Source organism: Balaenoptera musculus, chromosome 19 (genome assembly GCF_009873245.2).
Source record: "Balaenoptera musculus isolate JJ_BM4_2016_0621 chromosome 19, mBalMus1.pri.v3, whole genome shotgun sequence".
In the NCBI taxonomy this organism is placed as follows: Eukaryota; Metazoa; Chordata; class Mammalia; order Artiodactyla; family Balaenopteridae; genus Balaenoptera; species Balaenoptera musculus.
Window position 1 is genome coordinate 7,471,869 of NC_045803.1, and position 27,393 is coordinate 7,499,261.

A 27,393-nucleotide genomic window follows, 5' to 3' on the forward strand; every position below is an offset into this window, starting at 1 on the left:
TAAAGTGTTTGCCGTCGGGTTTTCGTTTGGCTGGTTGTGTGTACACAGTGTATACAAGTTGAGTTGTACAGAAGCCCAAGAAAGAGCATGAGACAAAGGCTGGTGGGGAGATGGGAGCAGAGGGGTTAGAGAGAGGGAGGAGGGGAGAAGAGACCGATAAAAAATAGAACCACATCCAGATGACAATGGGATGGGGGCGGGGGGAGGGGGCAGACACAGACAAATCGCAGTAGAAAAGGAGTGGGAGGGGCAAAGAGAGGGGACCCTTCTCCCCCCTCCACCTCCCCAGCCCCCCGCCCTAGGTATGTACAATAAATAAGATTAAAAATAATTAACAAGATGTGTTTTCCCCCTCCCACCCGACACCAAATGCCCTGGGGAGGGAATGGCCTTTAGCAAAGATCTTGGCCTGTGAGGGGGGGATTGGGGGGAAGGGGTCCCCCAGCTCTCCGAAGCCGCCCCGCCCCCCCTCAACCATACATAGACTTTTCCTATACATTATGTACAAGGTGGAGGGGGCTGGGGCTATGCCATGGAGGGGGGATTGGGGCAAGGTGGGGGAGGGAAACCGTTACTAAATAGACATTTATACATATATATAAATAATTTCTCTGTACACCGGACAGCGGGAGGAATGGGAGGGAGTGGAGAGGGCTTGGGACATGGGGGGAGTCGAACTTTGAACCCTGCCCTGTGGGGGCAGCATGGACACACCCTGACCAATGCCCCCCCCCCCCACCCCACCCCAGCGATGGGGCCCAGGGGTTAGCTCCTGAGGGCACAGTTCTGTCCCAATTCTCGGTTTATGGAGGAGGTGGCCCCCCCAAGCCAGGGTGGGGTCACCCGCAGCGGCTGTGGGCCTGTGCTTGGGCCAGCAGGTCGCTGAAGGAGTCAAAGAGCTGTTCCAGCCATGGCTGGTTCCGCATGCACTGCTGGACCACCTCCTCTTGGCCCAGGTCCTCAGCGCCGCCCTCGATGGCCAGGGTCTGCAGGGGGGTTAAACATGGAGCTGGGGTGGGAGGAGGCTGGGGGCCTAGGGATCAGTGTCCCAGGGAGAGGGGGGCTGGGAGCCTGCGATGGCTTGAATCCCAGGGTGACCCGTGCGGGGCGTGGGTGGGCTCACCTGGTCCCGGCAGCGCAGGAAGGTGTGGTACTTATAGTGGTGGAGTGAGTGGTAGAGCGTGTAGTATCCCGACTTGTCCAGCTCAACCTTGAACTCCTGGGCAGGTGGAGCGGAGAAGCCTCAGCCACCCCGCTCAGCGCCGGGCGGCCCCTACCCCACGCCCCGCCCCCGGCCCCGCCCCTCCCGGGCTCCGCCGCACCTGGGCTCTGACCACGCTCCTCTTGAGCTTGCTGAGCGTCTTGCGGTTGTAGGGTTCCCCGGCCGGCCGCAGACGCACGGCCCCCTCCTCAGGGGAACCCTCCCCACTCTGCTCCACTTGCAGCTGGGGGAACGTGTGCAGGGCGTCCTGCGGGAATCCGAGGGGTCAGGGGGACCTCCCTGGACCCGCACACCCCAGACCCACCCCCCAGTTCTCAGATCCTGAGTGATCAGATGCCTCAGTTTCCCCCAGGAAACTGCAGATCAGGAAAGACACTTGGGAGTGTCGGTTTCCTCAAAGGACAGTGGAAGCCTAGGTCTGTCTGGTGACCCTTATAATGTCAGGATTCTCCGAGACACCTAACATCCTGCCCAGGATTCTAGAGCCACCATCACATCCTACAAAAATTCTAAGAGTCAGCCTGAAATCCAGAATCCCTAGAGCCAGGCTAATGTCCATCCCAGAATTATATCAGACTCATATTCCACCCCATAATGCTCAGACCTATCCTAATGTTCTACAGTGGAATTCATTTTTTTTGGTGGGGGGGGGTGGCGCACGACGCGGCTTGTGGGATCCTAGTTCGCCGACCAGGGATCGAACCCACGCCCTCGGCATTGAAAGTGTGGAGTCCTAACCACTGGACCACCAGGGAATTCCCATTACAGTGGAATTCCTAACTCCAGCGTAATATCCTACCCCCCTTCTCAAAGCCAGATGAACAGTCAATCCCAAGGTTCTCAGAGACATCCTAACATCCCATGAAGAGTTCCAGAACCAGATTAACGTTTTACCCCATGTTTTCATAGTCAGACTAACATCCCAGCAAGAATTTTCAGAGCTGGCCTAAAATCCATTCCAGAATTCTGAGCCATCCTAACATTTTACCCCCCGGTTCTCAGCACCACATTAACATCCCCATCAGAATTCTCAAAACCAAATTAATGTTCTCTCCCAGAATTCTCGGAGCCACCGTGATATCCCATCCCAGAAGGGAAATTACATAGATGACTTCGGATTTGAGCCTGAGATTCGAAGAGCCTGAATTACGTCGACAGAGAAGCCATCAGAATCCACTCAACGGGGACTTCCCTGGTGGCGCAGTGGTTAAGAATCCACCTGCCAATGCAGGGGACACGGGTTTGAGCCCTGGTCCGGAAAGATCCCACATGCCGCAGAGCAACTAAGCCTGTGCACCACAACTACTGAGCCTGCACTCTAGAGCCCGCAAGCCACAACTACCGAGCCCACGCGCCACAACTACTGAAGCCCGTGCACCTAGAGCCCGTGCTCTGCAACAAGAGAAGCCACCGCAGTGAGAAGCCCGCGCGCCACAACGAAGAGTAGCCCCAGCTCACAGCAACTAGAGAAAGCCTGCGTGCAGCAACGAAGACCCAACACAGCCAAAAATAAATAAATAAAATGAATAAATTTATTAAAAAAGAAAAACCTCTATTCTAAAAAAAAAAATCCACTCAACGCTCTGCCCCAGAGCGAGCCCTGGGTCCAGGCCCTAGTCCACCTTTTGTCCCCAAACTTGTACTCCACAACCACGCTCTGCTGGGCCTGCCTAGCAGCCCATCCCAGACCTTGCCAATGACCCCACCACGCCATCCCAGCTCACCTCCATCTGTGCTTGCAGGACTGCTGGGAACCCAGAGACTCCCTCCAGACAGCCCGGCCTCCACTATTCTCCTGGCCAAGCCCGACCCTTCCAACGATCGCCCCTCCAGGGCCTGATGCTCTGGGGACCAGCGCAGTGGCTGACATGCACGTGTCTCCTCTGTGCCTGAGCTCTGGGCCCCAGACGCCGCAGGCCAAGCCCCCCCAAGCACCTGCAGGGCTGGGCTCAGCGACAGCCGCTTTAGGACTTTCTTCTTGTGCTCATTCAGGAGGCCATCAATCTTCCGCATGGGCGGGAGGTACAGCTCGTCTGAAAGGCAAGACGGGGTGTCAGAAGAGATGCAGCCCCACGATGTATGGGAGGCAAAGGAGGGGTAGGGGGCTCTGGGCCCCCAGGCCTCTGCTCACCATGTGTGTCCTCCAGGGCTTGAATCATATCCGGGTCGAGTGCCGTGCTCACCAGCATCTCCACGTAGCTCCGGTACATCTCCCGCATCGCGCGGGTCTTCAGCAGACGCCCGGGTACTGCCCGCTCTGGGGGAAAAAAGGGAGACATGGCCCATCATTCCAACTTCCTCCAAGGCCGCCTGTGTGGCAGACAGTATTCTAAGCCCCAGGGACCAGGAGAGAAATTCCTACCCTCAGTGAGGTACACGTCCACTGGGGAAGACTCTCCAACACCAGGACAATATACTCTAACGGTGAATCATAGGTACCGTAATGAGCTCAGCCTGGCAAGTCAGGGAAGGCTATTAAAAGTCACACACACGCTGAGCCTTGAGTGATAGGAAAGAGTATTCCAGGCCGGTGACCATTGTGTTTGACTAGTTCAGTGTAGCTTCAGTAAAGTCTAAAGAAGCAGCAGAGTTGGTTTCCAAACCAGTGAATCAAGTCCAAGAGATCAGAGTTGGTTTCCAAACCAGTGAATCAAGTCCGAGAGGTGAGTTGGTTTCCAAACCAGTGAATCAGGTCTGAGAGATCAGGTCACAAAAGGCAAGACTGAGGAAGGAGATGGCAGCTGAGACTGCACAAGTCAGGGCAGGCCAGACCACGTGGGGCCTCTGAGATGAGGTAGAAAGGGGAGGGCCTTTTTTAGGGAGGGGTACTAGGGAGCCATGGGAGAGCTATGACCAGGGACGGGCGAAGGTAAGTGGAGAGAGACCACGCCAAGGCCAGGGGATGGATTGGAGGGATGAGACCAGAGGCCAGGGCAATGGACCAGATGAGAAAGGATGAGGCTGGCCCAGGGCTGGAGGATCAGGATACAGAGATTGAGGGGCAGGAGGGCCAGCATCTGAGCTAGGGCTGTGGGAAAGAGAAGAGGGGATGGGGGAAGTCAGGGCCGGAGGGGTAGGGCTGGGGGCTTCCCTGCAGCAGAGATGAGGGAGGTGCCTGGAGGGTCTGGCCTGGTGACTTGGTTGCCAGTGGGGCTGTGTCTGAGATAGAGAAACTAGGACCAGCTCGGTGGGGTCTGGAAGGAAGGGGTTGCTGGGGGGTAGGCCTGGAAGGTGGAAGGGAGAAGAAATGAGTCTGAGGCTCACGGAAGTTGTGGGAGCTTGCCAAGTGAGAGATACGGAACGCCAAGCAATGAGGCCAAGGACGGGACTCTTTTTTTTTTTTTTTTGGTCTGTGCCGCATGGCTTGGGGGATCTTAGTACCCTGACCAGGGATCAAACCCAGGCCCTGGCAGTGAAAGCGCTGAGCTCTAACTACTGGACCACCAGGGAATTCTCCAAGGACGGGACTGGAGGGACAGCCACCAGAAACTCAAGAAAGAGCATCAGGGAGAAAAGAGAAGCAGGAGGACCACGTGTGGCGAGACCCCAAAACATCCCTTAGGAAAAGGCACGAGAAATGTCCACTTGATTTACCCACATGGACGGTCCTTGCTGACAGCTGTTTCAAGAGGCCAGAGTGACCATTTAGCCATGGGAGTCAGACCCCATCAAGCCTCTGCCTGAACCCTCCTAAGGCTCCTGTCTCACTCTTGATAAAATCCTGCCAGTGGGTCCACAAAGCCCCAGGACCCTTGTCTCTCCAAGATGTGGTCCTGTTCCTTCTTTGCCCTCACTTCCTCCAGCTGCTGGCCTCTTTCCTGATCCTCAGACACACCCAGTCCATAATGTTCTCTCTCCCAAAGTCACACCACCCCAACCCTGTTGCATTCGGATCTCTGCTCCAATGTCACTTCCAGAAGCCTTCTGCAACTCCCCCTTCCCCCCAAAATATCACCCAGGATCCCGCCTGGATCCTCTTTACCGGATTTATTTTTCTCTACTGCCTTTAATCCGACCCAGCCTTACACTGATGATTTTTCACATTATTTTGTGTTCTATTACATAACATATTTATCTGATCGACTCCCCCGCTGAGACTGTAAGCTCCCACGAGGATACATGTTTTTGTCTTTCCTGTTTACTGCTGGAACCCTCAGTTCATGGCATAGTATGTGCTCAATTAACACCTGCAGAAAGGGGCTGAGGGAGCCAGATGAGAGTGGACTAAAGGAAGGGGAAGAGGGAACATCACTGCAGCCTCTTTCTAGAACTTTCATTGTGCATCTAAGAAAAGAGAGACATCAGCTTCTAGCACATGGAGGATCACCAGTCTTGGACCAGCAGGAGAGCTGGTTCTGAGACCTCCTGGTCTGGGCAGAACCTTCAGGGCATCCAGATGTTGAGTCAGGCTCATCCTGCCCAGGAGGGGCTCCTGGTCAAATGGGGTGAACAGAGAGAGACCCAGGCCCAGAGAAAGATACTGCCCCTTGGTGGGGGAATTGCTTCCCTAAGAGTGCAGAGTTTAGTTTCTCCCATTTCATAGGCTCAGAAAATTCTGGGCTGTCCACATATGTTCATAGCAGCATCAGCCAAAAAAGTGGAGACAACCCAAATGTCCATCAAGCTAGTCCATGGATAAACAAAATGTGGCATACCCAAGCAATGGAATAGTATTCAGCCATAAAAAGGAATGAAGTACTGCAAACAACTATATATAATAATTAAGTAAGCTACAAGAATATATTTTACAGCACAGGAAACATAGCCAATATTTTATAAGAACTTTAAATGGAGTATAATCTATAAATATATTGAATCACTATGTTGTACACCTGAAACTAATATAATAATGTAAATCAACTATACTTCAATTAGAAAAAAAAAAGAATGAAGTACTGATACACACCACAACATGGATGAACCTCAAAAACATTATGCTAAGCAAAGATGCCAGTTCCAAAGGACTGCACACTGTACGTATGATATCCCTTACATGAAATGTCCACAATAGTCAAATCTATAGAAATAGTAAATTACTGGTTGCTTAGGGATGAGGGTGGGGAGAAAGGGGAGTGATGGCCAAAGGAAGCAGGGTTTCCTTTTGGGGTGATGAAAATGTTCTAAACTTGACTGCCAGGTAGATGCACAACTCTGACTATACTAAAAGCCAGAGAATTATGGGTTTTAATTAGGTGAGCTACATGGTATGTGAATTAGATCTATAAACTTGTTTAAGAAAAAAGAAAAAGAACCTGCAAATCTGGGCCTTTTGTAAAGCTCCTCCCTTGCCAGCACCTTGCCCTGACTCAGCTTTAACTGCTTCCACCTGGCCAGACTGAGTCAACTGCCCAGTTAAAAGACTACATTTCCCAGGCTCCCTTGCAGTTAGCTGTGGCCAGGTGACTAGTTCTGGCCAATGGGATAAGAGAAGATAGGATGTGGGCCATTCCCAGATCTGGCACTTAATCAGAACTTCCCAACTTCACCAGGGTTTTCATGAAAAGATAATTCCAACTCTCTCATTTGACTAGCCTCTGTTACAACAGCTATCCCTGCACTACACCTGAAAGAGTATGTGACCTTGAGCAAGTCATGTCACCTCCCAGGGCCTCAGATTTCTCATCTTTAAAATGAGGATAAAAAATAAACAAATAAAATAAAAAACAAAAAACCCCGAAAAATATAATAAAAAATAAAATGAGGATAATTTTACAGCATCTACCTCACAGGGTTTATGTAAAGATAAAATAAGCCAATGTGTAACATGCTTAAAGTGATGCCTGGCACTTAGTAAGCACTCAACAAAAGTCAGCTGTTATATTTATTTTACATATGTGTACATATATTTTTGTTGTTGTTATTGTCATCATAAACCAGACATCATTCTAAGCAATGGAGCGCCCACCTGGTGCCCACTACAGGTGATTACCCTCCTATGTGCTTTTCTGTGAATACCCATTTTTACTTTATTATTAACCCATTTTACAGGTGAGGTCACTGAGGTGCAAAGAGGTGTTGCCCCTTTCCTGGAGTCACCCAGGGAGTCACAGGGAACACCACTATGTCTGGGTCCCCATGATAGATGCTGGTCCCCAATCCTCCTCAGCCCTCAGAAACTGCCTATTCTGAGACAAAACAGCGCAGTGTTCAAGAACAGAGCCCGACGCTCCACTGGCTGCATTCCAACTCAGGTGGGATGTCACATCCCAGTTGTGCTGCACTCTCTTGGTGTCTTAGTCTCACCTGTATTTGAGGATAATATTGGTATCTACTTCCTAGGACCACAGTGAAAAACTCAAACAAGTTAACATCTATGAAGAACTTACAAGACAGCCTGTCACGTGGTTAGGTGCCATATAGCTGTTAGCTACTGCTATTATTTTTAACTTACTTGTTACTACTGTGACTGTTTGCTGATGCTACCTGGAGCCCTCTGGATAGCCCCCACCCATGCCTCCTTCTGAAAGCCAGAGTTGCCTCCCTACCACCAGCCCTACGGCTGCCGATGGCCTTACCATCCTCACTGGGCGCCCCGGGGGATGACTCTGAGTCCGAGGAGCTGCCTGGTGGGCCCCCGCCCACCGAGGTGTTGCCTGCCGCCTCCTTCAGCCACTTCTTCCTCTTCTTGGGGGGCGGCTCAGCCTTCACCTTGGTGGGCCGGGACTTGGGCAGCCGGGAGGTGGCGGGCTGTCCCGTGGTGAGGCTCCGATCTGGCCGAATCTGCCGGCCGCCCGTGCCCCGCTCACCCCGCAGCGGCCGTTCCCCACGCGTTGCCCTCTCTTTCTCCTTCTCTTTCTCCTTCTCCATGGGTCGAGGCAGGGATGGCTTCTCAGGGGCAGGGGGCTCAGGCACGGCCGTCTCGGGCGTCTGCTCTGGGGGCTTCTCGGATGTCGTCTTATCAGGGGTCTCGGGCTTAGGAGGTGGTGCCAGGGCCTTGGGGGGAGGTGCGGAGCTGCCCCCGGCAGATGCGGGGCCCTTGGCCTGCCCAGAGCGTCTGGAAGGGGACATAGATGGGACTGCAGTCAGCACCCCCTGAAACCCAAATTCTCCTCCTTGGGGTACCCCCGCCCCCGCCGCCTAGCCCACAGCTCTAAGCACAGAATTTTGCTGAGCTGGTCTCTGTCCCCCTCTCTCTGGGGGCCCCACTCTCTGGGTCTCTGCACCCCCTCCCCGACTCTGTTTCTAAGCATTGTGTACTTTAAAATGGTTTTTATGTTATGTAAATTTCCTTGTATGATTCACCCCATGCCTGTTGGCCCTGCCCACCACCTGACCCCCGGCCCCCATGGTACCTGACAGGCACTGGGGGCCGGTGCCAGGGTTTCCGAGCACAGACCCTCACGTAATCCTTCTTGTTGACGTTTTCCAGAAACTTGACGTAAAGGCGCTGGTACCGGTTTTTGGCGTCCCCAAAATACCCCAAATACTACGGAGGAAAAGAAGCACATGAGGAACTCCTTCCTCCGCCCCAGCTAGGCAGCCCAACACCCAAGACTCCCAACCCCTGCCCTGGCCCACCACGGCAGGCACCCGGAGCCTGCCGGGAGGTGGAGACCCCCCATCTGGACACATCTTGGACCCAAGGTGAATCAGAATCGTGTGAGGGGGACAGCGGCTTCCACACACCCCACCCAGGGCCCCTCAAGCCCTCGCTCCCCTCTGCAGGCTCACATTACTGGTGGCACAAAACTGCCGCTGCCCGTCCTTGATCTCCGGAGTGAATTTCTGCAGCAGTGCCTTCTGGACTCGCCAGATGGGTGGAGGCTCGCGCCCGGTCTGCAACGCCAGCTGAGGAGGGGCACAGGAAGGCCGGCAGGGTCAACCCCCATTCCTGCCCTTCCCAACCCCAATTCCTGGCCCTCTGTCCTCCCTCTACACCCGCTTAGAGAAAGGGCATCATCATTAACAAGCATCAGCAGACTTCCAGCTGACAGGTATCTTCTGGCTGTCTGAGGTTCTTAGACTTGGGGATGCAAAGCTTCCCCAACTTACCATGGGGTTCCGTCCCAATAAACCCATCGTAAGTTGAACATATCCTAAATCGAAAGTGCATTGAATACCCCTAAGGACATCATAGCTTAGCCCAGCCTACCTTAAACGTGCTCAGAACACTTACATTAGCCAGCAGTTGGGCAAAGTCATCTAAAACAAAGCCTATCTTATAATAAAGTATGGAGCATCTCATGTAATTTATTGAATACTGTACTTAAAGTCAAAAACAGAATGGTTGTCTGGGGACAGGAGGGTTGGAGGTGTATCAGTTGTTTACCCTTGCGATTAACTGCATGGCTGACCAGGAGCTGGTGGCTTGCTGCTCACTGCCAGTGCCCAGCATCACAAGAGAGTATCGTAGCGCATATCACTAGCCCAGGAAAAGAACAAAACTCAAAATTCAAATGCGTCTTGCTTTTGCACCATGATAAAGTTTAAAAATCCTAAACTGAACCATCAGGGAACCGTCTATACTCTCAATCAGGCCATTCATGCTGTTGTTGTTGTTTTGTTTTTGTTTTTGTTTTTAAATTTTACTGCAGTATAGTTGATTTACAATGTTGTGTTAATTTCTGCTGTATAGCAAAATGACTCAGTTATACATATATATATTCTTTTTCATATTTTTTTCCAGTGTTGTTTATCACAGGATATTGACTATAGTTCCCTGTGCTATATAATATAGTATAGTATAGTATACAGTATAGACCTGTTGTTTATCCATCCTGTATATACTAATTTGCATCTGCTAATCCCAAACTCCCAATCCTTCCCTCCCCAGCCCCTCCTCGCCCTTGGCGACCACAAGTCTGTTCTCTATGTCTGTGAGTCTGTTTCTGTTTCGTGGATATGTTCACTTGTGTCGTATTTTAGATTCCACATATAAGTGATATCATATGGCATTTATCTTCCTCTTTCTGACTTACTTCACTTAGTATGATAATCTCTAGGTCCATCCATGTTGCCGCAAATAGGCCATTCATTCTGGGCTACAAGGTTTTAGTTATTACAGCTATACAGTGTGATGGTACAAGCCATCCGCATGACTCAAAGAAATGACAAAATCTGAGCACTCATCCACCCACCATCTTCTAGATACAGTGTTGGGCGTCACAGTTTGGTGGTGAACGAGATCGACAAAGCCTTTCTTGGGGTCTTCATTACAGAGGTAATAAGACAGACAAGCAAATAAACAGAACAGGGTGAGGTTGTGGCTTGTGCTAAGAATAAACAGGTGATGGGTTACCTGAGACCATTTATTTCATCAGCCTGTCCACAACAGGGCAGGACAGTGACACAAAGGCTCCCCGATCTCCACTCCCCCCAGCACACTCAGACCCCCATCCCCACCCCAAGGCTTGTGTGCCCCAGCTGGGCACTGGGAACCAAAGGATGTCAGACCCAGCATCTGATCTCAGGGAGTAAGGGGACTAGCAAGGGACCAGACACGGGCACAAAAAAATAACAGCACAAGTAATAAATGTGCTAACAGCAGGTGCCCCAGAAGCCTAGAAGAAGGACTCTGGACTCAATCTGAATCCAAGAATGCTTCCTCAAAGAAGTGATACCTAAATGAGTCCTGGAAGGACTGTATCGTACGTGGGGGGGTTGGGTGATGACCAGGGACTGCCAGGTAAAGTGTGTGACAGCTGTGGCTCTAGAAAAAAAGCAACTGACAGGCACAGATAAGTAAATAATAAGAACATAGTGGGAAATATGCACTGAGCTTTGTGATAACCCAGAGATGAATGAGGGACAAGCCCTTGCATTTAAAGAATCCATAGTTGGGACTTCCCTGGTGGTCCAGTGGTTAAGAATCTGCCTTCCAGTGCAGGGGATGCAGGTTCGATTCCTGGTAGAGGAATTAAGATCCCACATGCCGCGGGGCAACTAAGCCCGCATGCCACAACCACTGAGCCCGCACGCCACAACTAGAGAGGAGCCTGTGCGCCGTAACGAAAGATCCTGCATGCCGCAACTAAGACCCGACACAGCCAAGAGTAAATAAATAAATAAATATTTTTAAAAAGTAAATAAGTAAAATAAAGAATCCATAGTCAAGTGAAAAACAGGATTCAGATAACTCCAACTGACTGATCATGGCTGCCCTGAGCACTAGGCTCAGCAGGAGCAAGCTCTGGGATTAATTAGTGATGTCTGCCACTGGCAGCAGCTGCAGCACTGGAACCTGAGTGCCAAGTACTTGCTATCTATTCTTGGTTTTTGGTCAAATGCTTTTTCATATCCTGCAGATCACCCAGGGGAACAGAAAGAAGGAGTTAGAATAACCAGATGAAAATGAGGTCCAGAAAGGTTCTTGGCTGAAATTCCATTGGACAAGAGTGAGGCAGGATGAGACAGGGATATGGGCATGTCAATCCCAAGTGCCTTCCTCCAGGATACCATGGTTCTCAATCCTCCCTCCGGGCTCCTCAGGGAGCCAGGTCAGAGGCCCAAGGATTGAAAAGTCCGTTTCAAATCCTTTTCAAGGACTGAAAAGCTCATTTACATCCTGCCCTGCTCCAAAACCTTCCAGAGCCCCCAATGCAGATTCCACAACCTGGCATAGAGACTTTGCCTCAGTCTCCTTTCCTTTCTCCTACCCCTGCCCAGCAGGTCATCCAGCCCCTCAAAGCTCAGCAGACAAGCCCCAGACTTTCTGACCTCCAGGTTTCTGCACATGCAGGGCTCCCCACTAGGGGTGTCTTTTTCCCTCTCACTGTGGATATAATGTTCCCTGTTCCAGTTCTCAGAAGTTTCTGAAAAATCCATCAGAGCACCCCCTCCCCCAGCCAGGGGAGGGAACCCCCTCCTCTGTCTCTTCCCACTGCCGATCTTCCTCCTCTAAGGATTCAGCTGTTTCTCTAGCTGGACGTGGGGCCCTTGACTCACCACATCCCAATTGGGCTTGGCTTCTTTCCCCAAACCGCTCTTCCTCCCAGGATCCCCACTATCCCCCAGCCATCAGGCCATGGCATCATCATCCTTGCCTGCTCCCCAACCAGGGTCACTTAGTCCCAAAGCCACGTCTTGCCTGCCTCTCCTCATGTCAATCATGTCACTGACCACACCCACTTGCACCTGGTGGGAAGTTGCCCCACCCATAACACCCATTCAGTGGAAGCCACAGCTGATTGGAGGAAACCTGACAAGGGGTGGCCAATCAACAGGCATAACACGAACCCCATCCTGACCCAAAATGCTGTGCTGGGCCAATCAGATTCTCTTCTGGGAATCTGAACTGTGACAAGCTGAGACAAGGGCAGTAAGGAGCAGGATGTGAGTAAGTAAGCTAGAAGCACCCAGCCTGGTGTTAAGGAGAAGGCTGCAGGATCAGACACAGGGGAGTCAGTGTAACAGAACTAAGGCAGTGGACAGACTGTCATCAGGATTGCACACTTCCCCAGCCACCTCCCTGCTGGCCAGGGCCCTCGAAGCTGCCAGACAACCCAGCGCAGACTCTCAAGCAGGCACCCACTGATCTCACCACAGGATGATCTGGACCCTGCCCACCTTCCCAGCCTCGGCACTCGCTGTCAGTCACTCAACCCCTTGCATCTCTCCCTACCCATCACATAAACATGCCTCACCACAGGGCTTTTGCACAGACTGTTCTCTCTGCGTGACCCGCTCTCCCCATACTTTTCTCCATCCAACAAACTTATATGCTCAGAATTTACATCCTGATAAACCCTCAACATCTCCAAGGACTGGGAGTTAATATTATCACTCCCATTTTACAGGTGGGGAGGCTGAAGCAGAGAGGGGGCTAACCCTACACTGTCCAATTCAGCAGCCCCTCCCCATATGTGCCTCTTGAGCATTTAAAACGCAGCTCATTTGCATCAACATGTTCTATGAGTGTAAAATACACACTGGATTTCAAAGACTCGGTAAGCAAGAGAGAACATAAAACATCTCATTAACTTTCCCTATATTGACCACATGTTAAAATGACATTTTAGACATGTTGAGTTAAAGAAAATACATCCTTACAACTAACCTCACTCATCTTTTAACTTTTCAAAAGTGTGGATGCAAGAACGTTTAAAATGCTGTACATGGCTCATACGATATTTCTATCGGGCTGCCACTGTTCTAGAACAAACTATGACCCGTGGCCCATTTTTATAGAACTATGAGCTAAGAATGGTTTCTACATTTCTAAAGGAGTGTGAAAAAGAAAAACAAAACAAAAAACAAAAACCCAAGAATACATGATAGAGACCGTACGTAGCTTGCAAAGCCTAAAATATTTACCATCTGGCCCTTTACAAAAAAAAAAAGTCTGCCAAACTCTACACTAGAGATCTGCCCAAGATCACTGAATAATAGAAACAAAGTTTATAGGGCACTTTCGGCATGCCACCCACAGTCAGAGTACTGGACAAGCCGTAAAGCCTGAGTGCTCACATTGTATGAAGGGGGTACTAACAGCATCAGCCCCCATTTTACAGATGAGGAAACTGAGGCTCAGGAAGGGTCAACATTAGTCCAGCTCGGAAGTGGCAGAGATTCAAGCCAATCAGATTAACGCCAAAGCTGGGCCCTTAATGACCATGCTGCCAGCCTGCCCTGACTTCTGACACACGAAGGAGTCCTCATCTGCCTGAGTGGCTCAATCCTGGGGCTGTGAGTCCCCCATCAGAACACATACTCGTGTTGTATTTTAAGCATCTGAGTCCTTGCCCGGCCCCCTCCCCTGCCCCATGCCAGCTGGGAGGTGGTATCAGATGGCCCTGGCTCTAATCCCGGCTTGGCACCCACCAGCCAAATGATTCCCTCTCCCTGAACGTGAACTTCCTCATCCGTAAACTGGGGACGGTCAGGGTCCCCAACCCAGAGCCCTGTTCATTTGGCCCAGTGCTGGGCGCCTAGGAGCACTATCAATGTTTGGTAGAATATACACAGAGAGTGGTTGACTCTGGTGCTGAGAGCGTGGGCTCCCAGGGCCAGTAGAACTGGGTGTGGGTCCCAAGCTGTGAAAGCCTGGAAAGCCCACTTTAATCCTCTGAGCCTCAGTTTCCTTCCCTGTAAAAGGGGGATAGTAATCCCTATAAAGAAAGGAGATTACAAAGATAAAACTTACAGGTGGTGGCGAAGCTTTGCACAACAAAGTGAATATACTTAATGCCACTGAACTGTACACTTAAAAATAGTTAAATTGATAAAACTTCGTGATATGTATCAGTTACCACGATTAAACTAAATTCCGAATGTGATGTGCCCCAAATCCTATCCCCTGAGAGCTGGTAGCCGTTCCTGTCACTGCTGTTCGTTTGACACCTCCCTCGCCTGTCCCAGACTGATGGCCAAAGAGCCTCAGAAGTCTTTAAGTTAAAATGAAATAATGTACACAGGGCACTAGCAGAGTGAGTACAACTATGAGGGAGATGGGAGGACTGGCCAGGGAGGGATACTGAGACTCAAGGCATTGGGATTGTTCTGGTAGCTGGCTGAGGAGTGGAGAAGTAAGCCTTCACTCTACCATCCTGCTTTGACAACTTACATATCTCTTGTGAATGTTCTCTTGTATCATATATCATACTGAGAAGATGACAAAGTAACAATGAAAAGATACAGTCTGGGATTGGTGAGCTGGGGTGGACAGAGTAGAATGTGGCAGGGTGGAAACAAGCAGAACCAACCAGGAGGTGATAACGGTGGAAGCTGAGTGATGGATACACACAGCCCCGTTGCTGTATTTGCTCTACTTTTCCCACAATAAAGTAGATTGAAAGGACTTCTCGGGTGGTCCAGTTGTTAAGACTCCGTGCTCCCAATGCAGGGGGCCCAGGTTCGATCCCTGGTCAGGGAACTAGATCCCACATGCCACAACTAAGAGCCCACATGCCGCAACTAAAAAAAAGATCCCGCATGCCACAACGAAGATCCTGCGTGCCGCAACTAAGACCTGGTGCAGCCAAATAATAAATAAATAAATAAATAAATAAATATTTTTTAAAAAAATAGATTGAAAATAACATAGGAAAAAGCACACTAAGTTCCTCTCCCAAAACACACTTAATAATGAAGTATAATAGGGAATTTCCTGGCGGTCCAGTGGTTAGGACTAGGCACTCTCGCTGCCATGGTCCTGGGTTCAATCCCTGGTTGGAGAACTAAGATCCCACGAGCTGCGAGCTTCGGCCAAAAAACAAAAGTATAATAATATGCACTATCCTTATAATGAATTCACCCTACAATTTCTCCATCTGTAACTCAGAAGAAACAACATCCAAGATGAAATTAAACACATTAGGGCTTCCCTGGTGGCACATTGGTTAAGAATCTGCCTGCCAACGCAGGGGACACGGGTTCGAGCCCTGGTCCAGGAAGATCCCACATGCCGCGGAGCAACTAAGCCCGTGCGCCACAACTGTTGAGCCTGTGCTCTAGAGCCTGTGCTCCGCAACAAGAGAAGCCACCGCAATGAGAAGCCCGCGCGCCGCAACGAAGAGCAGCCCCCGCTCGCCACAACCAGAGAAAGCCCGCGCGCAGCAGCAAAGACCCAATGCAGCCAAAAATAAATAAAATAAACTAAAAAATGGTCCACATCAAAAAAAAAAAAAAGAAAAAAATCTTTAAAAAAAGAAAGAAATTAAACGTGTTAACATACGTCCAAGACCAAACATGGTTCCTGCCCCATAGTTGCTACCCAGTCAGTGACAGTAACATGAAGAATGGCCGTAGCCCTTGGGGTCACCATCAAGGTGATAATGGCTTGCTGACCTACCGAGTACTCGCTCTACCTCATGCTCTGTGAGAAACACTACACAGGCATCTGATGTCACCTACCCTTGTCAAGCACTTATATTAACCCTCTGATCCAACTACCTGTCCAACGAACAAAGTACAGCAAAGGTCACTACACTTTTTCCATAACAGGACAGACAAGAAATATTTTTGGCTTTGTGGATCAGCTAAGCTCTGTTGCAACTACCCCACTCTGCTAGTGGACGGGGAAAGCAGCCATAGCTAATATGTAAATGAGTGGGTGGGGCTATGTGCCAATAAAACTTTATTTATAAGAACAGGCAGGGGGCTGGATTTGGGGGGGCAGGGGGGGCATAGTGTGCCCACCCCTGTGTAGAATAACAGGAAGTAGTAAATGCGCTGGTGTACAAAAAGTGTTTGTTTTTTTTCAGCCACACTGCATGGCATGAAGGATCTTAGTTCCCTGACCAGGGATCGAACCCGTGTCCCCTGCAGTGGCAGCTAGGGAAGTCCCAACATAAAGTATTTAAGATGTGGCCTGACACACAAGCATTCCCAAACCACTGGCTGTTACATCTGCACGTTGTATGTGTGCCTTTTTATAGGTATGTCACGTCAATACCTCAGCTTTCCACCTACAAGGCACAAGTTGCCTTTAAAGCATCCCTTGGCTTGTGTTAGAAGCTCCCTAAGATCAGGCCCTCCTCGTCAGCTTTGTCCCTTAGTATAACCCTAGCACCCACAGCAAAAATATCTGCAATAAATGCTAACAATGGGTTTACCTTATTTATCGGTGACACACACACACACCCAAATAACATCTCAGAAGCGTGCAAGTCCTCTGCAGGGGTCCAGCTGGCCTCCTCTATCAGCCCCATGACTGTCAACTCAGGAGGATCAGATGGGCTGCCTCAGCCATCACTGTACCTGCAGCCCCCAGCACCGGGCCTGTCATCCAACAGGCGCTCGATAAACGCTCCAGTGACCAAAGCGTTGGGCCCGGTTGTTCGACACGGCAGGAGACTCACCTTGAGGGAAGGGATGTCCTCGGCGCGGATGACGAACTCGTCGCGCTCCCGGAAGATGCCCTCCCCGCCGCTCTCGCCAGCCTCCTCGTCCGTTTCCCCGCACACGGCCGCGGTCTCCTGCTTCTTGGCCAGGTGCAGGGGCCGGGCGTCCGGCGGCTCGGGGTCGTCGGGGGACGGGGCGGCAGGCTCCTCCGGAGGGGGGACAGGGGCGGCGGTGGGCAGGGGCGGCGGGGCGGGTGGCGAGGGCAGGGCCGGTGGGACTGGCACGGGCGGTGGGGGCGGCGAGCTGGGCGTGGGGGCCACCAGAGGGGGCGGCGAGGGCAGGGCCGGCGGCGGGGGCGTCGGGGCGGGGGGCGGCGAGGGCGGGGGCTTCTCCTCCAGCAGTGGGGGCTCTGGGGGCGAGACGGGCATCAGGGCTGGAGCCCCGCTCAACCCCAGCCCGCCAGACCTGTTATCTGCCACCAGTGAAAGGCCTCCCAGCCTATTCTGGGGGGTCTCAACACAGCCCTCTTCCCGCCCTGCATCCCAACATCCCTCCTGACCAAACTGAGCTCTTCACCTAGCATCCATCTCTGCCCTCAATCCCCCTCCATCTCCACTTTTTATTCCTCTTCTGCTGACCTTCCTCTTCCTGCAAAGCTCCTGTCTGACCCCTCCCTGACCTTCAATACCCACCCCTGTCCCCAGACACCTACCAGAAGCCCAGGACCCTTTAACTTCTCTCTCCAAGGTCCTAATAAACTTTCCTACCCAGACATGCCGCTCTGGTCCTCCCCATCTTTCCCCAGCCTCCAAAGACCCCCTTTGTGTCTTAGTGCAGTTCTGTGCCCCAGTACCATTGCTCAGTGTCCCCACCACAATGGCCAGGAGCCCTCTCTGGTCCCATCAACACCCCCCTCCGCCCCCCAGTCTAGTCCCTACAAAGCTCCTGGCCCTGCCCTAACTCCTAGTCCCCAAATACCATTCACCATCCCAGCACCTCTTCTCTTGTCCCTGAATGTCCCTCCCTGTGCCAACAGCCCCTCTGCCCCTTATTGCCACTCAGCTCCCCAGTCACCACTGTGCCACACCTGACTCCCTCCCTGAGACCCCTTCCCAGCCCCAGTGGCTACTCTGAGCCCCTGAAACTCTCTCCCAACCACAATGTCCATTTTAGTCCTGAAACGTCTCTTTGTTGCTTTGGAGCCCCAGTCTGACGCTTACCTTCCATTCCTCAATGTTCCTCCCAATTCCTCAACCACTCCTTCTGTGCTTCTACCTCCTCTTTTCCTGCTCAGAGGTCTCAAACTCCTCCACCCAAGCTCTCCCCTTTCCTTTCCTCAGCCTGCTCTCCACTCTCGGGATCGGCAATACCCTCTCCTTCCCGCTAACTCCCTGTGAGATTCTGTAACATTCCTCCTCTAACGCCTCGAGATCTTCTGACTCCCCCGACTGCTTTTGCTCCATCCCTGGGTCCTTCCAAGCTATGAGCCTTCCTGACCCTTCCAAGGCTCCCTCTCCCCCCGATGCTCTCTGCCCTTACGGCAGATCCAGGCACTCCCCGTTACGGCAGATCCAGGCACTCCCCGTTACGGCAGATCCAGGGACTCTGCTTAGCACCCTCGTGTTTCTCATCTCTTCCCTGATGCTTCCCTTCGGCCTCTCACTGTCTCACTCCCCACTGCCCATCTTTCTACCACCTTTCAGAAGACTTCATTCCTTAAGACTCCTGTGAGCTCCCAAGCCGCCTCATTAACTGCTCCAAATGCCTTTCTCCAAACGCCACCTTTCTTCCCCCAATGCCTCTGTTCCCCCCCATCAAAGCCCCTCAAATTTTGTCCAACCCCCCTCTCAGGACAGAACACCATCCAGACTTGACTGTACCCCAAGACTTTTCCGATGGCCCCCCATGAGATCTGACTAGTTATTGTTGATACGTTTCTCTTTAAACAACCCTCCCAAGTCTCTCTCTGCCCCCCAGACCCTTTTCTTTCCTTTATTACACATCCCTAACTCCTAGAGCCTTTCTCAGGTCCCATGTCCCCCATCAGTTTTAAAAGCTCTCTCCGTCCCTGTCACCCACCTGCCCCCATCACTTATAGCCTGCCCTGTCCCCCAGTGTTCTCCACTGCCCACCTTGGGGCCCCTGCTAGTCCCCTTAGCACCTGTGGGCGGATTAGAAAAAGATGCCCCTTTCTCAAAAGGCTTGCCCTCAAGTAGGAGGTTACCCTCGTAAACAGGCAAATCTCTATCAATCATCTGTACTGTGAACAGGGCCTGATCTACACAACCAGACCTGGTGACCTGAATGTCGGGAAACCCCTGCCCCGCCCCCAAACCATCTTCCCAGAGCTCACCAGGCGTGCCACTGCCGCTGGCACTGGGGAGCCCCGGGAGAGGGGGTGGCCCGGGGACTGCAGCCTCAGTAGCCAAGGGGGGCCCGTCCGCGGTGGAGGTGTCCTTAGGCCCGGCCAGCGGCGGGTCGTCGAGGGCGGAGATGGCCGAGGAGATGCTCTCCTGCAGGTCCCGGTTCTTGGCGACAGAGTCTTCCTCGTCCGACGAGAAGGAGGGCAGGGTCTCGAGGTTCCGTTTCAGCTCCTCGTCCAGCCGCTTGCAGGGCGAAGGGCAGCCGAGCCCCAACCCCTCGCTCTCGGCGGCCTCCAGAGCACCCCCCAGCCCGAAGGCGCCGGCGGGTGGGGGCTGTGGCACGGCAGGCGCGGCGGGGGGCTGGGGAGGCAGGCCCCGGGCCGGCACGGAGGGCGGCACGCTCTTGGGGGGGCTGAGCGGGGGTGTCAGGCCGGCCTGGTAGAGCGGTGGATGGCGCTTGCCTGACTTGAGAAAGTCCAGGAACGAGGCCATGAAGCCGGACTTCATCTCGGGCTGCTTCTCCTCCACCTCCTTGATCTTGGCCTCGATCTTCTCCCGAGTGAGGCTGGAGTCCAGGCTGTTGTGGTCAGCTCCTGACACGGCATCGCCCGATGACGCTCCCAGACCCTCGCCGGCCTTGGGCACAGACAGCTTGATCTAGATATGGGGGCAGTGGGGAGTCAGGGCCCACAAGCCCAGGGCCCCAAGCCCCCTCCTCCCTCAGACCCAGGGGTCTGGGGCCCCAGACCTCTCCCCAGTTAAGACCCTAAAGTGCAAATTCTCAGAGTGTCAGCCTGTAGAATCCTAGAATTCATGCCTGCGGACCCCTCTACTCAGATTCCAGAATGACAGGACTGGGGTCCCTCTCTCATTACTCACGGACCCTCCTCCCACAAGACCCAGGAATCTAGGACCCCTGATCAATAGTCCTGCAGGATCTCGAACCTAAGAATACAAGCGCTAACCCCCCGCCTCCCTCTAGACACAAGTTTCAATTCTCAGACCTCTACAACATTGGAACCCTGGAATTCCAGCCCTCAGGATTCATTTCCTCGTGGGTGTTAGGAAGATAAACCACATCCCCTACCATGCCCAAGAACCTCAAATGTGGTCCCAACCCTCAGGCATCGGGGTTTCACTCCCCCTCACCTTCAGTGGTTTCAGGGGCTCCAGCCGAGTGCCCCCGGCCTCCTCGGCCTTCCTGCCTCGGCCCCGGCCCCGGCCCCGGGGTTTCTTGGCCCCATCAGTAGGTGTGGAGGCCAAGGCTGGCCCAGCAGTGGTGGGGACCTCCAGTGGGCGAATTCGGGGTCTCCCCCGGGGCCGGGGCGGCCCATCACGCTTGGCCTTGGTGGGCTTGCGGCCACGGCGCCGGGGGCCATCGGGGCCAGGGTTGGGTGGACAGAAGTCAATGTCGCCCAGCGGTGAGAGAGCCGGACGGGAGCGGCAGCTGGACACCAGGTCAGGCAGGCGCCGGGGGTTGAGGCGGATGTCGGCGGGCACGTCGGCCTTGTCCTCGTCGGCCTCGAACTCGTACTCCTGGGCGTACAGCTTCTTGGGCGTCTGGAAAGGCGGGTCACGGCGCCGCAGCAGGTGGAAGGAGGACGTCTTAAGCAGCTTCTTTGGCTTGGTAGAGCAGAAGATGGGCGAGGTCAGGCCTCCCTTGGGCTCCGAGGCAGGGGGTGGCGGCGGGGGCGGGGGAGGCGGGGGCGGGGGGGCCGCCTGGTGGGGCCCACTCTGGATCAGGCCCAGAGGCTCGGCGTTGACGGTGGAGGGCAGCTCAGGCGGCTTGCTGGGGTCCAGGCCCAGGCCCGGAGTCTCGGGACCGGCTCCAGACGCCCGACTAGGGCAGTAGGGCCCATAGGGATCATAGGCAGGGGGGCCCGGAGGCGGCCCAGGCCCCGCCTTGGGATCGCCCTCGTCCTCGGGCGGCCCAGCCTTTCCATAGTCATCTGCGGGGCCGCCGCCAAACATCTCCTCCATGGTGGGGAAGAAGCTGCGCTCCTCGTCTTGCAGCAGGGAGTCAGGGAAGCAGATGGAGGTGAGTGGCACAAAGCGGGGGGCCTTGGTGCCTTGTGGGCTAGGGCTGCGGTAGGCCCCCGAGGGGTCCTTGCCCTCGGTGTTAGGTGGGCCCACGCCAGTGTCACCAGGCCCAGGTGGCAGCGGCTCCAGGGCCCCGAGCAATTCTTGCATGGTGCCGGGTGGCTCCAGGCTCTCCTCGGGTCGCAGGCGGGGGCTGGGGGCGCCCGGCTCCAGGCCATGGCCGCGGAGGTGGGCCTCCAGCTGGAGGGGCATGGGTGGTGGAGGTGGCGGGGGCGGGGGGGGAGGCTGGGGTGCCCCATCACGGGCGGCCGGCTCAAGGAGATGGACGCCAACTTTGGGAGCACTGGAAGAGGGGCTGGGAGCATGGCTGAGGACCGAGGGGAGCAGCTGGGGGGGAGGGGGAGGCAGCACCAGTGGGAGGTCAGGGCCCCCGGCCTCTAGGAGGAGGCCGTGGGGGGCAGGCTGGGCAGACTGGGCCGTGGGAGTTGGGGGTGGAGGGCTCTTTTGGAGGAAGGCCCCCAGCTCCTTGGCACCTGCGCCATAGTGGACAACTGAGGTGGCCAGCCCCTCGGGGGTCTCGCCACCCCGTTCTGGCCCTTTCTTCTTCTCCTTCAGCCTCCCCAGGCCCAGCTCCAGGGCCGCCGTGGCACCCTCGTCAAGGCTGGCGCTGGTACGGATGACGCTCTGCAGATGGTACCTCTGCGGGTCTTCCTTGGCCAGCTCGTAGGGTGTGCCCGGGGGACCCCCAGCCCCGCCACTCCCAAGTCCCTTGGAGGCATCCGCCGCCCCATCTTCGCCCACCAGGCCATCTGCCCCTGAGGTCCTCGGGGGGCTGGGTGCCTGCAGGAGGTGCTGGATGAGGAATTCTTCATCCTCGGTGCGCTCAGCAGGAGGCCCGCCGGGGCCCGCCAGCAGCTCTGAGCCGTCCCCCTTGCCCTTGTAGCCACCTGCTCCAGCGGCATAGCTGCCGGCTCCTGGGGGTGCCAGGAATGGGGCTGACGCCAGGACAGAGCTCAGGTATTTGCCAGGAGCTCCTGGAGAGCCGACTCCAGGCGGGCGGCCAGGGGCCGGAGGCGACTGCAGCGGGCGGATGATGTGAGAAGGGCTGGCCTCTCCGCCGCCCCCCAGGGAGCTGGGCCCCCAACCACCTCCATGGCCCGAGAGTGCTGGGGAATGGCCAGTACTGTAGCTGAGCGAGGGGCTGGCTGTGGGCAGCCCCTGGGAGTGGGCAGCTGGCCCTGGGTACGGCTCACCCTGCACCCCATATAGCTGCCCCTGCAGCTGGTCTGGGGAATAACTCTGACATGTGGCTAGGCCAGGAGGCGGGGGACCACTAGGGGGCTGCTGGGGCCCCCCTGAGTAGCTAGGGCCTTTGCTCAAGTCCTGCGCTTGACCCCCTCCAAACCCTTGCCCATAGGCCTGGGGTCCTAGAAGCCCTTGGGGCTGACCAGGGGAATAGGCCTGGCCTCCCGCCCCCCCAGCCCCAGAGGCCTTGCCAGTGGCGTAGGCTGCTGCTGGCCCACCCAGGCTCTGGCATTTGGGCGTGGCAGTCGAACGGGGTGGTGGGGGCCTGTTGGCACCGCCCGCAGCTGCCCCATAACCACCTTTGCCCGTCTTGTAACCAGGCGACTGAATGATGGGGCGGTAACCTCCACCGCCACCCGCCGCCCCACCTCCTCCAGCTGCCTCGGGGCCCGCAGCCCGGCCAGATGCCCCGGCCGTGGCTCCACTGGGCCCAGCCTTGCTAGGCTCGCCACCGCCCGGGGAGGGCTCCCCACCACCCAGGGGGCTGCAGGCCAAGTTGGCCCGGTGGCCCATGGAGGCGTAGCTCCCTCCGCAGCTCAGGTAGTGCTGGAGGGCATGGGCTGGTGGCGGGGGGGGCTGGGCACTGGCTGGCCGCTGGTAGTGCTTGATGACGGTGTCCTGGCGGGGCAGGGCCCGCTCGGGTGGCGGCGGGCCGGGGGCAGCACCCGAGAAGTTGTAGAGCTGGGGAGAGGATTGCTCGGCGGCAGCGGCAGCAGCAGCGGAAGAGGAAGCCAGCAGGTTGAACTGAGTTGGGAGGTGGCGGGGAGGTGGGGGTGGATCTGGGGGGCCCGGGCGGTAAGGAGGGGTTTGGGCTGGGCCAAGACCAGCGGGCCCCAGGACACCACCCCCCGCCAGGCGCTCAAAGCCTAGCGAGGAGGGCACCGTGGGTGCCTGCGAGGGCTTCAGGTGCAGCACGTCATGAGGAGACAAGAGCCCATTAGCTGGGGGACTAAATGGGGGGTCCTGGAGGCTGAGGGAAGAGGGTACTGGGAAGGGGCGGCTGCCAAAGGAAGCCGGGTGCTGATAGGCCGACAGGGCAGAGGAAGATGGAAAGGTGCTGGAACCCGGCAGGGCGCCTGAGATGAAGAGCTCCGTGGGGCCTGGCGTGTGCATGGCTGGGGATGAGGGAGGAGACCACAGGTCAGAGTTGACCACAAGCCAGCCCCACCCTGGCCCTCCTGGACTGGCAATGGCCTTACCTGTTTGCCAGGAAGGACTGCGGAATTGGGAGAGGAGAGAAGAGGCAGAGGGACCAGGCTGGGGGCCCCGGGACTCCAGGGCCGAGATGAGGTTCATGACGGAGGCGTCGGGCCCTGCTGAGCCTGCGTGATGGAGGCCGGTGTCGAAGAGTCCAGAGAGGCCTGGTGAGGGTCGGGGGGGGGGGGGTAGAGTCAGCTAGGTGGGGGACAGGGCAAGGTTGAAAAGGAAAAGGAGCAGGCCAAAGGCAACTTGGGTCAGGAAAAGAGGTTGGAGAGAAGGGGTAGATTCAAAGAAGAGAAAGGAGGCAGAGACAAGTTAAGGAAACAATAAGCAGGATGGGGTACGATGCAATCATAAGGGCAGGGAGCCCAGAAGGAGAAAAGTAGACAAAGGAGTAGAAAAATCCATACATGAAAAAAATGGGAGCAAAACACAGAGCATCCTTATGGTCCAAGGGAGGCCAAAGGATTAGGCAATTCTAGCAAGGAAGGGGCAGGGATGGGATGACCGGAGCCACTGAGAAGAACCAGAGAACAAGTCAAAACGGGTTGAGTCAAAGTGAGAGGATCCAGATTTAAAAAAAAAAAAAGAGAGAGAGGAATAAAGGGAAGGAGCCAACCAAGAGGGTCAAGGGTCAAACTGGACAACAGCCTCGTTGCTGATCCATTTAGGAAGGAGAGCGGCAGGATCAAAGGAAGGGAACCAATCCGAGGCACTAGAGGCAGGGCCACAGGAAAAGAATAAGGCAGTGGGCAAATCTAAGGAAGAAAGGGGAGGTCCAAAGAATCGGAGCCAATCAGGAAGAAAGGGAATCAGGAAGAAAGAATTCCGAGAACCAAGAGGATGAGCAGACCCAGAGGGAAGGGATTGGGGTGGGCTGGAGAGGCGGAAAAGCCTGGAAGAGAAGGTGGGATTTGGGGGCTGAGACGACGGGACCAATTGGAACAAAAGAGGCGGGGCCAGAAACAGGGGCAGACGAATCCGGCGTGAAATTAAGCAGCCTCAGAACAACCAATCAGAGGAGAAGTAGCAAGAGGCGGACCAGAAAGGAGGGCAGAGCCAATTAGGAAGGTTGTAACTTTCAGCAGCCAATCATCTGCTCTGGAGGGAGGGCCAGGCGGGGCGGGACAGGGGCCGTACCTGCCGGGTGGTGGTTGGTGGCATAGCTTTGCAGTGGGTGGGGGGCCGCGTAGGCCTGGCGGTGTAAGATGTCCGTCTCGGGGTGCGAGGTCCTGGAGCTGCCATAGACCAAGCTGGGAGGAAGAAGGAAATGTTAGGGTATCCTCCGAAGCTACGCTCGGAGAAGGGAACTCAGCAAATCCCCTGGGGAGTTTGGGAGACTCTTCCAGCTGACTGGGGGTTACCCTAAGGAACCTTGGGCCCTAAAGGAAAGAAGACAAGGGAATCCGAGTGCCCAACTAAAGAGCTATAGAAATGGTCCCCACTCGAGCCCCAGTGAATACAGCCCAGATAGCCTCACATTTACAAACACAGACATGCACAGGGAGGACACAGAGAGGGTGAAGAACCAGAGAAAGTGCCTTAAGTTGAAAATGTGGACCTGCTTCCACAGCCCCCACCCCGCAGGTGACACAAGGCCCTGGGGCCAATCCCTGAGGGACGCCCCCTCTTCTTCAGACACATGGGAACACAGAGGCCCTGAACCTCACGGGATGGTGCAAACCGAGTCGGGAGCAGGAGGCAGATTGTTCCCCAAAGGGCAAGGATGGGAGGTGGGCAGAGGATAGGACTCCTGCAAAGTACCAGGCACAAGTGTGAACATGAACACCGTCCATCCCCCCGGGTTGAGGTTCAAATGCATGGGCGCATACAAAGCCAGGTATGTGTGCAAACCAGTATCCAACTCACTTGCGTGGAAAGATACAGAGCGAGGAGTCCCACATGGAGAATACTAACACACGTGGGGTCATGCCCAGCCAAGCTGGGAAACCCAGGTGTATAGGGGGAGGGGGATTCGGGGGCAGGTGAAGAGTGAGGGTGTGACACAAACAGCAGGAAAGGGGCAGATTCGCAGGTGAAAAGGCTGCCAGCTACATACGCACTGGGCCCACTCTCACACACACAACCACACACCCGGGAAATAGCCTAATCTTCCTGTGCAACGGCCCCAAACCATGGCCCAGACTCAAGAGGTCAAACACTTCACTCCTCGCCATCAACTAGGATTCTGTCTTTGGGGGTGGGGGAGCTCAAGGGGGCGTGTCTCAGATGCCAGGACCCCCACCTTGCACACACAGAACCCCAGCTTAGGAAGGGGGCGGGGCCCCGTGCCCACTCAGGGCGCGGAATTTCTGGGGGGGCCCCCCGAGTAGCGCGGCCTCGCGCAGTCCCGTAACAATAGGACCTGAGGGGGGGCCGCGCCCCCCAGGTCTGCGTTCTAATTCTCTTTTCCTTCCCACCTTTGCAAGAGCAGAACCTAGGGCGCGAGGGGGAGGGGTCAGCAAACCGGGAATCCAAGGATGGGGGGAAATCCAGGCCTTGCTTCGCCAGTCCCTCCCACCTTCCCAAGGCCTTTCCCTCTGAAATTGTTTTGCACCCCCATTTTTCCGCGGCATCTCTCCCTTTGCATGCCGGAGCTGGCTTTGGCGGAGTTTGCAATTTGCAAACTGGGGCGGCGGCGTTGCAAACCGAGGAAGGCCGCTCCCTTGCAAGCCGGAGGGGAGTTTGCGATGCACGCGTAGCCGGGCGGGCCCGGCCGGGCTGGGTCCCCACCTCTTGGCCCCTTCCTCCAGGCCACCCCCGGCTCCTTACCTAGCTTTCGCTGACCTCTCGTAACTCCATCCCGCCCCGGCGCCGAGCGGGTCCCCGAAGCCGGCGCTGGGGTAGTTCCTGTCCATGAATTGGCCGCGGTGGAAATTGGGGGGAGGGGGAGGGAGGGAGGGAAGGGGGCGCGCGCGCGCTCTCCTCCGCCGCCGCTCCCTCCGCTGTTGCTTTTTTTTCCCTTCCCTCTCTCCCTCTCTCTCTCTCTCTCTTTTTCTTTGCAGCCGCCGAAGGCCCGGGAAGGCCCCGGGCGGGGGAGGGAGGGGACAGGGGCGGAGGGGCGGAGGGCGGAGGGGCGGAGGGGCGGAGGGGCGGGCAAGGGAGGGGGTGCAGCCGACGAGCCAACGAGGGGGGAAGGGGGGTTCCCCCTGGAGGGAAAGAGGGGGGAGGAGGGACCCCGCTGTCTCCGCCTTTGCCCCGGCGCTTGCAGGAGACAAGGGGGGGCGCGCGCTCCGGAGGGGGCGTCCCGGGCGGCCCCGGGGTGGGTGCGGGCGCTGGGTGCTCGCTCTATCGCCGCCGCCGCCGCCGCCTCCTCCTCTTCTGCGCTCACGGTGCAGCCATCTTTGCACAAGGCGGCTGGGGGAGGGGGAGGGGAAGGGGGGGCGGGCGGCGGGGTGTCTGGCTGCGCTCCGCTTCCTCCCACAATCCCGTGCAAATGCAAAAAAAAAAAGAGAGAGAGAGAGAGGCAGACAGAGCATTAGCAGGGCCTGAGGGTGTAGGGCGCAGCGTTTGTACAGAAAGCCAGCTCCGCCGTGCGCAGAC

General features: G+C 55.4%; 1 protein-coding gene across 3 annotated transcripts; it reads right to left on the reverse strand.

Annotated features, from left to right (window-relative positions):
- On the reverse strand, positions 1-27,367 carry PRR12 (proline rich 12). Of its 3 annotated transcripts, XM_036833223.1 has the most exons (14): positions 26,623-27,367; positions 24,991-25,103; positions 23,850-24,011; positions 20,455-23,765; positions 19,296-19,962; positions 16,960-17,351; positions 8,894-9,010; positions 8,515-8,648; positions 7,738-8,216; positions 3,354-3,479; positions 3,158-3,255; positions 1,323-1,469; positions 1,124-1,219; positions 1-986 (listed from the first exon to the last, which is right to left on the reverse strand). In XM_036833223.1, the coding sequence occupies exons 1-14, from the start codon at positions 27,327-27,329 to the stop codon at positions 840-842; spliced, it is 6,696 nt and encodes a 2,231-aa protein (XP_036689118.1). In that variant the 5' UTR covers positions 27,330-27,367; the 3' UTR covers positions 1-839. The 3 variants fall into 3 exon arrangements, with proteins under 3 accessions (XP_036689118.1, XP_036689119.1, XP_036689120.1); XM_036833224.1 differs by lacking the exons at positions 24,991-25,103; positions 26,623-27,367 and having other exon boundaries at positions 20,455-23,331; positions 23,850-23,985; XM_036833225.1 differs by lacking the exons at positions 24,991-25,103; positions 26,623-27,367 and having other exon boundaries at positions 20,455-23,394; positions 23,850-23,981.
- Between the last annotated feature and the right edge of the window lie 26 nt (positions 27,368-27,393).

Coding starts and splice junctions, on each gene's coding strand:
- PRR12 (XM_036833223.1), bottom strand. CDS start 27,329: ATGCTCTGTCTGCCTCTCTCTCTCTCTCTTTTTTTTTTTGCATTTGCA. Junction 19,963..20,454: donor AGCCCCTGAAACCACTGAAG/GTGAGGGGGAGT, acceptor CCCCATATCTAG/ATCAAGCTGTCTGTGCCCAA. Junction 9,011..16,959: donor AGGACATCCCTTCCCTCAAG/GTGAGTCTCCTG, acceptor GCCCCTCCTCAG/CTGGCGTTGCAGACCGGGCG.